The sequence below is a fragment of the Triturus cristatus genome, chromosome 8 (assembly GCF_964204655.1).
Source record: "Triturus cristatus chromosome 8, aTriCri1.1, whole genome shotgun sequence".
In the NCBI taxonomy this organism is placed as follows: Eukaryota; Metazoa; Chordata; class Amphibia; order Caudata; family Salamandridae; genus Triturus; species Triturus cristatus.
Genome location: NC_140591.1, coordinates 602,297,321 through 602,312,873, shown reverse-complemented (window position 1 = coordinate 602,312,873; position 15,553 = coordinate 602,297,321). Strand labels below are relative to the sequence as shown.

Sequence of the window (15,553 nt, the reverse complement as noted above, 5' to 3'; positions counted from 1 at the left end):
TCAGATTTACCCTCAGTTGCATCGAGGAGACTGGCTGTGCGCCATAGATCTGCAGGACGCTTACTTTCATGTGCCGATCGCACAAAAGCATCGCAAGTTCCTGAGGTTTCTGGTAGGCAACAACCATTACCAGTATACAGTACTCCCGTTTGGTCTGAAGTCTGCACCACGGACGTTCTCCAAGTGCATGGCAGTGGTGGCAGCACACTTGCGGAAGAACAAAGTGTTTGTGTATCCATACCTGGACGATTGGCTGATCAAAGCTTCCACGTACCAGGAAGCCCAGTGTCATTTCAACATGACAGCTGCCTTGCTTCATCGCCTGGGACTGCACATCAACATGTCGAAGTCCGTGCCGATCCCTGTGCAGTGTCTCCAGTACTTGGGGGCCTCAGTCAATACTTTGAACGCAAGCGTGTGTCCTTCGGAGGAGAGACGCTTATCTATCCGTTGGAAGGCCCTGCACCTCCTCTCAGCCCACTCTCCTACAGTGAGGACGGTGTCCTCTTTACTGGGGTCGATGGCTTCCTGCATCTTTCTCACCCCCAATGCATGTCTGCATATGAGGCCTCTGCAGGAATGTCTGGAGGATCAATGGGACCAGAGGCGGGGGCGTTGGGAGGACACAATTCATCTGTCCCAACACGCTCTACAGTCTCTGAAATGGTGGTGCTCCTCAGAGAATGTCTGCAAGGGGACTCCCTTTCACAAGGATATTCCGGTCCAGACCATAGTGACCGATGCGTCTCTCCAGGGCTGGGAGCGCATTCGGGCCCTCTTCAGATTCAGGGGATATGGTCACAGACGGAGATGACTTACCACATCAAATTTTTGGAACTCAGAGCAGTACACTTGGCCCTGAAGGCGTTCCATCCCTCCTTCAAGACGAACTCCCTGCTAGTTCAGACGAACAATACTACTACCATGTATTACCTCAACAAGCAGGGGGGCTCCCGTTCACGCACGCTGTCTCGGGAGGCACAGACGATCTGGAATTGGCTGGTGGCCAGGAACCTAACGATCACGGCAACCCATCTGCCGGGAGTGCAGAATGCCCAAGCCGATGCGCTCAGCAGGCTCGTTCAAGAAAATCACGAGTGGGTGCTAAACGACGACGTGCTAAGAGACGTCTTCGCAGAGTGGGGCACTCCGGATATCGATCTGTTCGCTACGGCAGAAAACAGTAAATGCCGCGACTTCGCGTCCAGGTACTACCAACCAGGGACACTGGGGAATGCCCTATGGATCAGCTGGTCCAACAGCTTTCTCTACGCCTTTCCACCCATTCCCCTGATTCCGGCGGTGCTGATCAAGCTGTCGCAATCCAGAGCCAGGATGATCCTGATTGCTCCGGAGTGGCCGAGGCAATGGTGGTTCACCGACCTTCTTCACCGGTCTGTTCTGCCTCACCGGCGACTGCCGTGTCGGCCGGACCTTCTCACGAAATTCGGAGGACAGATGGTTCACCCCAATCTCTCATCCTTGAGTTTGGCAGCATGGCTCCTGAGCTAGTACTGTATGGACACCTACCTCAGGACTGTATGGAGATCTTGAAAGAAGCGAAGAGGCCGTCTCCGAGGACTTCTTACGCCTATAAGTGGAAGAGATTCTGCTTATGGTGCACGGCAAAGGACATTGACCCTACCTCCTGTAAAGAAGATGTTATTTTGCCTTATCTGCTGCAGTTAGCTCAATCTGGGCTTAATTTTCAGTCTATTAAAGTTCATCTCGCAGCTTTGACTGCGTATAGAAAGGGCCCTTCCCAAACCTAATTTTTTCAAATCCCTGTGATTAAAGATTTCTTGGAGGGTTTGCGTAAGGTGTTTCCCCCTGTTAGACGACCTTCTCCACCATGGGAATTGAACGTGGTGTTGTCCAGATTAATGAGGGAGCCTTTTGCGCCTATTCATAAGGCTTCTCTGCAGCATTTGTCCTGGAAGGCTGCCTTCCTTGTGGCCATTACATCGGCCAGGAGAGTAAGTGAGATTCAGGCTCTGTGTTGTCAAGAGCCGTATACTGTATTCCATGCTTCTAAAGTGGTAATGCGTACTCATCCTAAGTTTTTGCCTAAAGTGATATCTGATTTCCATGTAAATCAAATGATAACTTTTCCTACATTTTTTCAGTATCCCTCTTCTCCGGCGGAGAGGTCTCTGCATTCGCTAGATGTGCGTAGAGTGTTGAAATTCTATCTAGATAAGACAAAAGACATCCGCAGGTCGGATCAACTGTTTGTAAATTATGGTTCAGTAAGAACTGGTCTAGCTACCTCGAAACAGTCCATCTCCAGATGGATTGTGTCCTGTATTCAGCTCTGTTATCAGAAAGCTAATAAGACGTTAGGGGGTAAGCCTACAGCGCATTCGACTAGGGGCAAAGCATCGACTACAGCTTTGCTTAGGAATGTTCCAATTGCTGACATTTGTAAGGCTGCCACCTGGAAGTCGGTCCATACGTTTACAAAGCATTACTGCCAGGACTCTGATGCTAGGGCAGATGCGCAGGTTGGACAGGCTTCGCTGAGGAATTTGTTTGCACAGTGATTTGTTGGTGTTCGGTTTTTACTCCACCGCTGTTTGTTGGTTGGGATGGGCTTGCCATTCTATTCATAGATTATGACTATACACAGAGATCCCCTACTACAGAAGGAGTAGTTTATTACCTGTAACTCCAGTTCTGTAGTAGGGGTATCTCTGTTATAGTCATAAGCGACCCTCCCTCCTCCCCGGTGGAGTAACCTGACAGTATCAGGCCTGTTGTTATACACCTTCAAAAAGAACTGAAAGTAACTTGCTTTGGCTGTGCATCCTGGGATACCGGGGGTCTCTGGAAAGTTCCTTAAAGGCACGGTATCCTTTTAGCAGACACATAATGACAGCCTATAGGGCTTGTCTGTCCACCCCTTCCTCTCTATTGTTTAAAGGGATTTTGGTGAAGGGAGTGTGATACAATAAAGGAACATGTCAGATGTGAATAAAAATGACATTTAAACTTTATTTTGGCTTTTGTGTTCACTTCAGATTAAGTGCTGGCCAGTGCAGCCATATTGTTATTAGGCTGTATTATTTTGTCTGTCTCTTAAGTGTCTTTGCAGGTTTGCAAATGCAGGACAGCTTAAGAGATATTTTGATTATGCGGGGACCCCGCACATGGGCGGGACTATTCATAGATTATGACTATAACAGAGATACCCCTACTACAGAACTGGAGTTACAGGTAAGAAACTACTCCTTATTGCCTAAAGCAGCGAAAGAAATGGTGACCCGCGCTCTCATTCTCTTGCGGCTAGACTATGCCAATTCTCTATACATTGGCCTTCCCTGCTATCGGCTAAAAATAAAGCTTCAGATCATTCAGAATGCGGCCGCTAGAATGCTACTGGGTATTCCGGGTCCAGTATTAAGCATTTTCTTCGGGATTTGCACTGGCTTCCGGTTGACCAACGCATTCGGTTTAAGACATTGACCATTGCCCACTCTGCCCTCTATAAATTGGGACCTCTATACCTCAGGAAGCGCTTTGAGTTCTATGTGCCATCGAGACATCTCCGGTCCTGGCGACATTGCCTTGCTGCTTTCCCTCGCCAGAAAGGGAGGTAGCTTCCCCTCTGTAAGGGCAGCTATGGCCTGGAACAGCCTGCCTTTTGAGCTCAGTATCATCCACGACCTTAGGCTATTCAAAAAGCAGTTAAAAACTTTGCTTTTCTAGTCTTCCAGTCGCGTCTCTAACTTTCGCTCTCCTCTGCACAGGTTTTCTACGCCGGGACAATTCCGAGTAACCGCGCGCGTTACAAATGCTGGCTAACATAACATATTGGTGTTGCAAATAATGTTTTTTATTTTTTTTTGTGTGCAGTGGAGTCCTTATTTAACCTATCTAAACTGATGGGAAGAAAAGGAGATGGAGAGGAAACATTGGAAAGCAGAGGTGGTACTGCTGCCATTGTGGTTGTCATATTAATTCTGGATGTGCCCCATTACCAACACTGAGTAAACGAAGCAAGTAGTTTTCCCACAATTGCACCATTTGTAAACACAGGTGTGTCAATTGCCCAGTTTGCCTAGTTCAAGAGTTGCCAATCAAACCTCTCAGCCGTCGCCTCTAACCATGGCTTTAAGTGGGCCGGTTAAACAAAATCTTGACCCTGCAGCAGGAGCAGCAAGACCACACTTCACTGCCTTTGATGTAGCTTCAAAGAAACTTATTATAGTGCTTTCACAGTCTCATCATTTCAGAACTAAAGCATTCAATATTATATACAGCATATTATATACAACCTAGTTGCAGCTTTTTTATCTTATGCAACTACCAGCCATTGACCAAGCCAATAACCCTGACTTGTTGTAGGTGTAATGTTACTTGTTGTGTGTATATTTGCATGCATAAATGTATATATGTGTGTGTGTGTGTGTGTGTGTGTGTGTGTGTATATATATATATATATATATATATATATATATATATATATATATATATTTATATAATATTATATATATATGGACAGAAGCAGCAAATTAACAGCTGGGCGGCACCCTGTGCTAAGCGCAGATTTTAGGTTACTTGTTTTAAGCCACGCCCTTAATTACATCGGACACGCCCCTTTGAGAGACCCTCCCTGTTTTTTCCATCCCTTTTGAAGCCCTGCCTCTCACACTGTAGTGTACGTTTGAAAATGCCCATGCCAAAGTTTTATTTTTATAAAGTGGAACCAGACACACACAATTTTTGTCACAATAATGTATCATTGGCCTTCGAGAGTTACAGAGCCATCACAAGAAAAGGCACTTTGAAACATCAAAATCTTTTTAAAAATGGGCCCCGTGAGAAAGAAAGGGGGGTCGTTCTATTGTGCCACCACAGAGACGCAATGAAAGGAGCGTTTTTAGCAGCATAGAAACAAGTATTCGCAATACGACCATAGCAAGGAGGCAACAGATGGGCATAGCTGGCGAAGTAAAACAATCAAGCAGCATGTTGTGGGAAACGGACAGTGTAGGTTAGCGGGCGCCATGCTGAAAACGAAGTGCGGCGCCTATGCATATTTGTTTGTGTAGGGGGCAAGACAGTGAGCGAAGTTTTATGGGTGAGGAGAGTGGTGTGTTGCGGGGAGAGGGCGCAGTGGCTCCTTGTACAGTAAGCATGCTATGGTGCACAACTCTTCAGTACAGGTGCTAAATAGTGTGCACTCTTCACAAGCAAATACAGCGCAGCAAGGCTAGACTGGTCCTCAATCTAAGCAGGTTCAATGTGCTGAGAGAGCCCTGTCCCTCCACTCTGTGCTGTGAATCCACAACTTGGACATTGTGTTTATCCTCCCTTATGGGCAGCTAACTGGATGGTGTGTAAAGGAGATCATTTGGACATACAGGGGGGGCAGGGGACATTGCTGCAGGCACAGCACAAGCTCTCTGCGGTGCAGACTGATTCATACTGTGCCGAAGACTGCCTGTGCATAATCCCAGGCACTCTGGACCCCAGACTGAAGGGCACTGTGAGAGATGGCACCCCCTCAAATGTATCTGTGCTTCCTTGCTTCAGAGACTGTGGGCATTTAAAGACGCATGCTACAGATGGCTAAAAGCGCTCGTACTAAAGAAAAAAAAAGGGCCCCCAAAACACCACAAGATAACCAAAAAGTATGCGGACACGTAACCAGGGCAGTCTCCGGAAGACTAAAAGAGAACTAATTAACCATGTCCACCAATGAAAATTGGCATTTGCTGAAGGGCACTAACAAGAGGTATTCAAAAAGATGGGAGGGCTTTCAAGCCATATTCTGAATACAGCATGCAGCGCATGCATGTTGACTCTAGGCTTGACCTAAAAATAGTACTTGAGTATATTTATTTTGTAGAACCACAGAACTTTGTCAGAGGTAAATATTTTTTTCAATAAAAATACTTTTCAGTTTCAAAAATGGACTCTTAGTGCAATTTTCGAACTTTGCAATGTTGGCCTATAGGAGGAAGAAAATATTCAGCATACATAGGGATAACATCGACTTACAAGGCCAGTCTTAGGAAGTTAAGGTTCGTATTGGGCAAGGTTCAATCAGTTAAGCACCAACAGTGCACATCCAGCGACACAGGGGCAGCCGGGTGCAGGGTGCAATTCAAGGTCGGGCACCAAATACGAATGAATGGGGATTGGGGGCAATCGAATAAAGGCTGCTTACAGGTAAGTAGCAGCGGCTTGATGGGCCAGTCTCCGGGGGTCAAAACAAACACTGCACGGGGCCCAACGCAGCACCAACACCACACTACCAGCTGCACAGGGGCGTCCTCTTCATCAAGGCACAGGACGGACAGTTGCAGGGGTGCCTTTGGGTGTCAGAAGTGGCTTACCGGATCAGGTTGTGGGGCTGGGGTGGGTCCATGCAGAGGCTGCAGGCGACAATGAGGAGTCCAGGAGAGTTCAGCTCACGGTGAACTCCGGCGCGCTAGGGAACCCTGCTGGAACTGGTGGGCCACTTGGACTCTGGCCCCAGGAGTCTGGTGCAGGGGTGGAACCAAGGCCAAGCTTTGCGGCTCTTCAAGTCACAGTGCCTTTGCTTTGAATATGGTTGCTTGGTGAACAGGTCTGCTGTTCTCGGGAGCCTTGATGTTTGTTGAAGGCTGTTTAGTCCTCCCAGGGTTCTGGAGGTCGCTGGGCTGCAGGACGAGTCCTATTTTGGTGCAGGATCGTCGATACTGCAGACAGGCAGGCAGGGCTGGGTCAAAGTCGGCCAGTCTGCAGTCTTCTCTGCTGGGTTGGCTCTGTAGTGTTCAGCTCTTAATAGGTTGTCAGTAATTGAAGTTCAGGACTTGGTGTGGGGGGGGGGGGGGGCATCTAAATACTACATCTAGTGGATTTTAAACAGGAGTGCCAGGTAGTAGCAAACTGGCTACTTGCCTTAAGGGTACCCTCTAAATGCTTACCCCACATGGGGGGTGGATCCTGATTGGAGTAGTCCCACCATCTTCAAGATGGTGGACACTGAAATGTTTACTTCACCTTGCCTCCAGCACCTGAGGGGTGGAGTTGGCAGAGGGAGGCACACCACCTGTCATTTCAACATTTTCCCGCCTGTCCTCTTGCCAAAAAGGGGTTGAAGTTAGGAAGGGGGCCTGTTCCCTCTTACAGGAGAGGCTTGGGTCGCATTACAAAGGCGGCAAGGCCTTTGAAGCTCCCCTCCGTGGATGGCTGTTCCTGACCAGAGGGGAGGTGTGAACACCTCCACCTAGGAAATGCACTGTTCTCAGCCTCAGAGTGTGCAGGCACTCTCACCATGAGGTCAGAATACTGTCTGGTAGTAGCAGGCTGGCTTAGGCCAGTCGGTGACCACACTAAGGATTGGTAGGTTTCAGGGGACGCCTCGAAGGGGTCCTTTGTGTGCACTTTTGAATAAATCTGACACTGGAATCAGTGCAGCTTTATTATGCGGAGATGTTTGGTTCCAAACGTCCCGTATTTCAGTGAAGCCATCTTGGAGCTGGGGTACTCATAATGACGAATGTCCAGCCCATGTACTTACTATGGCTTCCCTGGTCACTTACAATATCCAGGAATCGACAAGGACATTGCAGGGGCATATCTACTGATGCAGATATGCCCTCATAAGAGATATATTGCACCCTGCCTTAGGGCTAAGGCCTGCTAGAGGGGTGTCTTACCTATATCTCATGCAGTGTCTGTGGGCATGGCACACAGGGATGTGTGATATATTGACTCTTTTTTTTTTTTTAGTAAACAAAAGTGATTCTACCCTATCATGGAGTGAAAAAAAGTGATTCTAAATAGTTAATTAATTAATTTTTGATTTTTGATTTTTATAATGATAAGTACAGTGAGTTTGAAGTGATCCATGGAATGCCACGGAAAGCACTATGTGTTTTTAAAATACCCCTCACACACTATGAGTCCCATAGTGTCATGCTTCATCATGGGGGTCTTCCCGTCCCTCTACGGGGCGGGGCGTGCTACTACCTACGACTACGCGGGAGCACTGTTGTTGTGATAAGGCTTATGTGTAGTGTAAGGGATGTGAGTGATTTAGAAATACGTGAAAATAAAAATTAAAAAGACCCTGGCTAGTAGAAAAAACAATTTTATTCTGTTCTCTAGCTGGGACCGTTAAAAAATGGGGAAAAGAGTAGGAAATCTCACAAATTAGTGGTTACCTACTGGGTCGACATGTTTCGTGAGCAGTCCCCACTGCTATACTCATCAGGACCAAAAAATATAATAATCCCTTGAACACTAGAGGGAATCTCTAGAATTGTATGCCTATTCGTCTCTATTAGCAGACTTGAATGAAAGCTGCGCCCTAGGGTACACTGACCCCAATCGGAAAATGGGACCAAATTGGTATCTGAAAAAAAGAAGAAGATGGAGAGAACACCAATGATACAAGGCTTTTTCATCATTGTCGAGTCTGAACACATCACCATACTTAGGGTATATCTCGCTGAGAATTCAGTTGATATCGTTTTGTGATATATTTTTCTGAATATATATATTTTTCATTCTATATCTAGGCGGGTAAGGTAAATTATACTCATCACCCGATTTTTGGAGAAGCGAAAGAGAAAAGGTAGTTGGACATGGAAAACAGACTATACGTGACATTACCACACAAACACACATAATGGTATTGTATGAATTCGTTGACTGTATACATAAAATACACATGATGGCACACAGTCATACACTACATGCAAGAAAACGTAATGTACATACTTTAATTAGTTGTAATGTTCAGGCTTCATGAGCACGCACTGGAGGGGAGGGCGCCTGGTAATAGTCACTACAGGATAGTAAATATCGTGTTAGTTAGAGAAACGGTAGCTGCCGGTGGTAGGCAAGCCTACCAAACTCCTGACCTGTTTTTAAGGACCTGGCCAAGTCTCAACTTACAATTTGCAGGATCTTGCCTCGCTTCCGTATGCCTCCGTGCCGCTCCGTCGATGTGAACACTGAAGTGTGCAGCAGTGTTTTTATTGGCCGGGAGCAAGCAGGAAGCAGACGCGCAACTAGAGCGTGAAAGGCTTTTAAAATGGCCGCCCAACATGGACTTTTTTAAGGCACCAATCCCTCACTTCCTGGTTACGGAAGGTGAGAAGAAAACAATGTTATAAAAGGTATCGTGGTGAAAAAATGGTACCTCTAATGAATCTTTAATCCAGTATGAATCTTAAACATGAGAGGATACCGAAAACGGAATAAAAATAGATTTTTTGTAAACAAAGTAGCGACTTGATGCAGGACACAAAAAATGAAATCACAGAACGGTCGATTGCGTAGTTCATTGGTCGTTTTCCAATATAATATACATTCATTGTTTGTGTTCATCTGAGCTCGATGCAGCGTTAGTAGATGCCTCGCCGTCATTGTTGCAAAAAAACACACAGAGAGCATACTGTTCGTGGGTGCAACTCATAAAAAGAAATCTGAATGTTCGTTTCACCCATTGTTTATCATAGATGGAATTTCAACTGCGTGCTGTAAAATAAATAGAACTATCTCCTAGACCTTATCTATCTAAATGGTCAACCAACAAAAAATGCTCCCCAGAATATGTTGATGATTCAGAATGGGTCTGCAAAAAGATGAATCAGATAGATTAAGGGCAGCAGGTTTCTTGTTTGAGGAATAAAGTTTATTCAAAAAAAATTTCTTGATGGAATTATAACTGACTCCATGGAATATCATCATTAAGGCCTATGATGTTGGTCTTAATGCGATGTACCCATCTTTGTTCTTTTTCAAACAGGTGTTTGTCATTTGGTACTTGTTCTATGACTGTCCATGATATTTCTTCTGGTGTGTGTGCGAAGTCAATGAAATGTGCTGCCATTTTCGTTGCTCCTTTTTTGCACTTGATGTTGCTTTTGTGCTCACCGATTCTCACTTTTACACATCGCGTGGTCATCCCTATATATTCCAATTGGCAAGGACATCTGATCAAGTACACAACGTTGTTACTGTTGCAGGTGGGGAATTTTCTCTGTTCCCATTCAGTGCCATCAGAAAAAATGATACTTGTGGTTTTTTTGGTAAGATTGCAAACTTTGCATCTTCCACATGGATGGTGTCCTTGGATTTTAGCCATGGAGGTTGATAAGCCTGTAGAATCATTGCCGCTAGGTCTAGTATGGACCAACATATCACGTATGCTTTTACCTCTTCTGTGTGCGAAGATGGGTTTTGGGAGGTTGAGTCCACCACTGTTCAAAATGCACCAATGTTTATTCACGATTTTGGTAATTTTATTGGAATTGGTGTTATAAGTGGTGATGCAGAAAGGCCGTTCTTCCTTTGGTTTTGGTGTGGTTGGTTCGAGAAGGCTTTCTCTGCAATTGTTGCGTGCTCTTTTGTATGCTTTCTCGATGATTCGTTTGGGGTATTGTCTTTTTGCTAATTTCGCTTTTAGATCTTCCGATTGGTTTTTGAAATCTTCAACCTCAGTGCAATTGCGTCGTAGGCGCAAAAATTGTCCATAGGGAAGGTTATCACGTAAGTGTTTAGGGTGGAAACTCTGATATAATAAAAGGCAGTTTTTCGCTGTGGTTTTGAAGTGAGTAGTAGTCACAAGTCTTCCATCTTTCGGTGATATGTTTAGGTCAAGAAAGGTCAGCTCCTTATTGGATATTGTGCTGGTAAACTTCAGAAACTCATCTTGGTAGTTGAGCCAGGTCATAAAGTGATTGGCAGTGGTCTCATCGCCATTCCAGATGATCAAAATGTCATCAATGTATCTTTTCCAGATACCAATGTGGCCCTGGAAAGGATTATTGGGATGTAAAATCCTCGTAGTCTCTAGATGATGCACATAGAGACCAGCTATACTAGGAGCAAAGGTGCTCCCCATGCTGGTCCATTGCTTCTGAAGGTAGATGGTGTCTTCATATCTAAAGAAATTTTCTCTCAATGCTAGGCTGCAGCATTCCATGATGATGTTTCTGGGGGTTTGATACACCCAATCGATGTTGAATAGAACCTCCTCAATTATGTTTAGAGTCTCTGTGTGTGGTAAACTGGTATAAAGGCTCTCAACATCACAGCTTATAAGCAGTTGATGTCTTGGGTCAAAAGGAAGGTCTTCTAATAGTACGAGGACATCTTTGGTGTCCCGCAAGTACGTGGATGTTTTTTGAACCATGGGTTTTAAGAAGGCATCTGCAAATTTGGAAACTGGTTCTAAAATGGAACCTATACCAGACACAATCGGGCGACCTGGAGGGTCTTTTAGTTTTTTATGTATTTTCGGGAGTGTATATAGATAAGGTGTTCTAGGTGAGTCTTGGATAAGAAAGTCTCCTTCTTTTTTTGTTATCCATCCATGTGCGAGTGCCTCTTCCACCATGCTCATAATCTTGATCTTCACCTTTTCAGTTGGGTCATTCTCCAAAATTTCATAATTTCTAGGGTCTTGGAGTAGGCGCTTACATTCCTTATCATACTGTTCTTTCGATTGTATGACAATGGCCCCTCCTTTGTCGGCTGGTTTTATTACCAAGTTGCGATTGCTATTCAGTTCTTGTATTGCTTGTTTTTCATTTCTCGTTAGATTTTGAAAGACATGGTTAGTAGTTGGATGGAGATTCTCCAGATCCTTCATCACAGCCTTCTCAAAAGTAAGCAGCTCTATGGGAAGGGTGATATCTGATGGAATAAAAGAGGATTTGGGTTTCAAACCAGTGTCTCCCTCTTGTGTTTCTCTAGGTTCTTTGTCTCTAAAAAAGACTTGTAGTTTCAGTCTCCTCATGAAGTCTTGAATTTCTTTGCATAACAAGAAACCATCCATGTTTGCTGTGGGTACGAAACCTAGTCCTTTTTCCAGGACTGAAACCTGTGCAGTTGTTAGTGGTTCCTCGGTAAGATTGACTACTAGACTCATTTCTTGCTTGTCGACGCCTTCGTCATGCTCCTGGTCGATATTCTCGCCTGTTCTTCTTCTCTCGGTGTCCAATGGACATTGGTGCCCCTTCGATTTCTTCCTCTGTTTCTTCCTTGGCGCGTCCCTAAAAAAAGGAGTTTGGTCAAAATACGAGTATTCTTGAGGTGGGTACTGCCATGGTGGATATGTTCCTTGAGGATGTGGGAATGAAGGTGGTCCATAGAATTGTGGAGGATACATAGTGGGTCCCTGGATATTACCCCATCCTCTCGGTCTTTGTTGATTGTGGCGTCTGTAGTTGTTCCTCACGTTGGGATGTCTGGGACTTTTCCCATAGTTAGATCCCGAGCTGTTAGAACCAGTATCGGATGAATCATCGTCTGTTATCACTTCTTGTTGTGGTTTGTAATCCTCTCTGATATATGGATATACCCTCTCATGACTGAATTTGCTGGTGTCTTTTTTTAGTTTATTGTATTTGCTCTGTTTAATAGTGGCTTCAAAGTCATTCAGCGTCTTGTTTAGTTCTTCTAAATGTTTTTTCAAGCTACTGGTCGACTCATAACTCTTTAATCGTATTTCGATAGTTTGGATTTCAGTTTTTAATTCTGATGCCAGTCTGCTTGCTGTTTTAATAATTAGAACAATCCAATCTCTAGTGCAATGCCACGATATCTGTGACCAATCTTTTTTGAACCTCATATCGTGTAAGAAGATGTATGGTTCGTTACGAACGATCAAACCCTGTGGTGCAGCATTTGCTTTCAAATATTCTGTGTGTTTTTTTGCAACAATGACGGCGAGGCATCTACTAACGCTGCATCGAGCTCAGATGAACACAAACAATGAATGTATATTATATTGGAAAACGACCAATGAACTACGCAATCGACCGTTCTGTGATTTCATTTTTTGTGTCCTGCATCAAGTCGCTACTTTGTTTACAAAAAATCTATTTTTATTCCGTTTTCGGTATCCTCTCATGTTTAAGATTCATACTGGATTAAAGATTCATTAGAGGTACCATTTTTTCACCACGATACCTTTTATAACATTGTTTTCTTCTCACCTTCCGTAACCAGGAAGTGAGGGATTGGTGCCTTAAAGTCCATGTTGGGCGGCCATTTTAAAAGCCTTTCACGCTCTAGTTGCGCGTCTGCTTCCTGCTTGCTCCCGGCCAATAAAAACACTGCTGCACACTTCAGTGTTCACATCGACGGAGCGGCACGGAGGCATACGGAAGCGAGGCAAGATCCTGCAAATTGTAAGTTGAGACTTGGCCAGGTCCTTAAAAACAGGTCAGGAGTTTGGTAGGCTTGCCTACCACCGGCAGCTACCGTTTCTCTAACTAACACGATATTTACTATCCTGTAGTGACTATTACCAGGCGCCCTCCCCTCCAGTGCGTGCTCATGAAGCCTGAACATTACAACTAATTAAAGTATGTACATTACGTTTTCTTGCATGTAGTGTATGACTGTGTGCCATCATGTGTATTTTATGTATACAGTCAACGAATTCATACAATACCATTATGTGTGTTTGTGTGGTAATGTCACGTATAGTCTGTTTTCCATGTCCAACTACCTTTTCTCTTTCGCTTCTCCAAAAATCGGGTGATGAGTATAATTTACCTTACCCGCCTAGATATAGAATGAAAAATATATATATTCAGAAAAATATATCACAAAACGATATCAACTGAATTCTCAGCGAGATATACCCTAAGTATGGTGATGTGTTCAGACTCGACAATGATGAAAAAGCCTTGTATCATTGGTGTTCTCTCCATCTTCTTCTTTTTTCAGATACCAATTTGGTCCCATTTTCCGATTGGGGTCAGTGTACCCTAGGGCGCAGCTTTCATTCAAGTCTGCTAATAGAGACGAATAGGCATACAATTCTAGAGATTCCCTCTAGTGTTCAAGGGATTATTATATTTTTTGGTCCTGATGAGTATAGCAGTGGGGACTGCTCACGAAACATGTCGACCCAGTAGGTAACCACTAATTTGTGAGATTTCCTACTCTTTTCCCCATTTTTTAACGGTCCCAGCTAGAGAACAGAATAAAATTGTTTTTTCTACTAGCCAGGGTCTTTTTAATTTTTATTTTCACGTATTTCTAAATCACTCACATCCCTTACACTACACATAAGCCTTATCATCACAACAACAGTGCTCCCGCGTAGTCGTAGGTAGTAGCACGCCCCGCCCCGTAGAGGGACGGGAAGACCCCCATGATGAAGCATGACACTATGGGACTCATAGTGTGTGAGGGGTATTTTAAAAACACATAGTGCTTTCCGTGGCATTCCATGGATCACTTCAAACTCACTGTACTTATCATTATAAAAATCAAAAATCAAAAATTAATTAATTAACTATTTAGAATCACTTTTTTTCACTCCATGATAGGGTAGAATCACTTTTGTTTACTAAATATCAGATAGGAGGTAGGTTCTATCCTAGCACCTCTTCACTCCCTCTCTTTGATTATTTCTTTGATATATTGACTCTTCAGTTTTGTCTGCACCAAGACACGCAGGCTGCAATGGCTTGGTGAGGGGTCCCTTAGGGTGGCACAATTCGTGCTGCAGCCCTTTGGAACCCTCTTAAACTACAAGGTCCTTGGTACCAGGGCTACCTTTTGCTAGGGACTTAAATGTGAGCTAAAGGGGTGCCAATTGTAGAAACAAAAGGTACAGTTCAGGGAAGGAGATCTGGCACAGGGGATTTGGTTAGCAGGGACACTGTGCACTTCCAGTCGAAATTAGATCTTTTTCCAGGCAAAAAGTGGGAGCTAACCATGTCCAAAAGAGGCACTTTCCTACACCACCAATGCCCTATCTTGGATTCGGACACCGCCATGAGCATGCCCCATAAGAGTATTGGGAAGTGCAGAATCTTTCCAGGGTTGTTCCTTACAAACATCACCATCTATATGCCCTAGACAGTACAGCAGCTATTAACATTTATTTTTCATTGTGTAATTATTTCCGATTATAACCACAAGTGTTTGCTTTGTTTTCATAATCATTTAAATTGCAAAATGTTTTGAAGTTCATTTGGATATTATATTAAGTGATAAATCTTTAGTTTAACGTGCATCTCATTTACCCGCTGAAGTATTTTCAATTGGTTATGTGAGTACACGTGTACGATATGATCTTGTTGTTTCTCTACTTTGTTTTTTTTTTTAAATAGGAGTGTTGTTGAATATTTGTAATTCCTTCTTGTTCTTGCAGAGTGAAGAGAACATTTCTGGAATGACAAGTTTCAGAGAAGTATTGGAAAAAATGCTGGTCATTGTTGTCCTGCCAGTGAGGAATAGCCTGAGGCGAGAAAATGAACTCTTTTCTTCGCATCTGGTCTCCAACACGTGCGGCTTGCTTGCCAGTATTGTCAATGAGCTTACGGCTTCTGCCATGGGATCAGAGGTAGTGTCATTAAGTATAGCCTTTTTTTTTTTCATTTCCCCAAAACCAAAAATCAATAAAATATCTGACATCTTAATCCCTACATAAGGCTAAAGTCTTATTATCTTGTCATTTAATGTTTCATGGTGTAGTGCATGGCCTCCTGCCGGTTTTGTAGGATAGACACCAAGAAAGGATCAAGTACTCATATCGGCCGCAAATCAATTAATTTTTATTTCCACATTTAAAATAAGAGAG

The 15,553-nt window shown here is 44.0% G+C and overlaps 1 protein-coding gene across 15 annotated transcripts in view; it reads left to right on the top strand.

The window, feature by feature from the left end:
• The window catches only part of MYCBP2 (MYC binding protein 2), a 1,771,217-nt gene that overhangs the window by 667,542 nt on the left and 1,088,122 nt on the right, over positions 1–15,553 (top strand). For all 15 annotated transcript variants that reach the window (XM_085622060.1, XM_085622057.1, XM_085622054.1 and 12 more), the window contains one exon: positions 15,125–15,316. In XM_085622060.1, the coding sequence (XP_085478186.1) occupies positions 15,125–15,316 (192 nt within the window). The remainder of the gene's footprint in view (positions 1–15,124; positions 15,317–15,553) is intronic.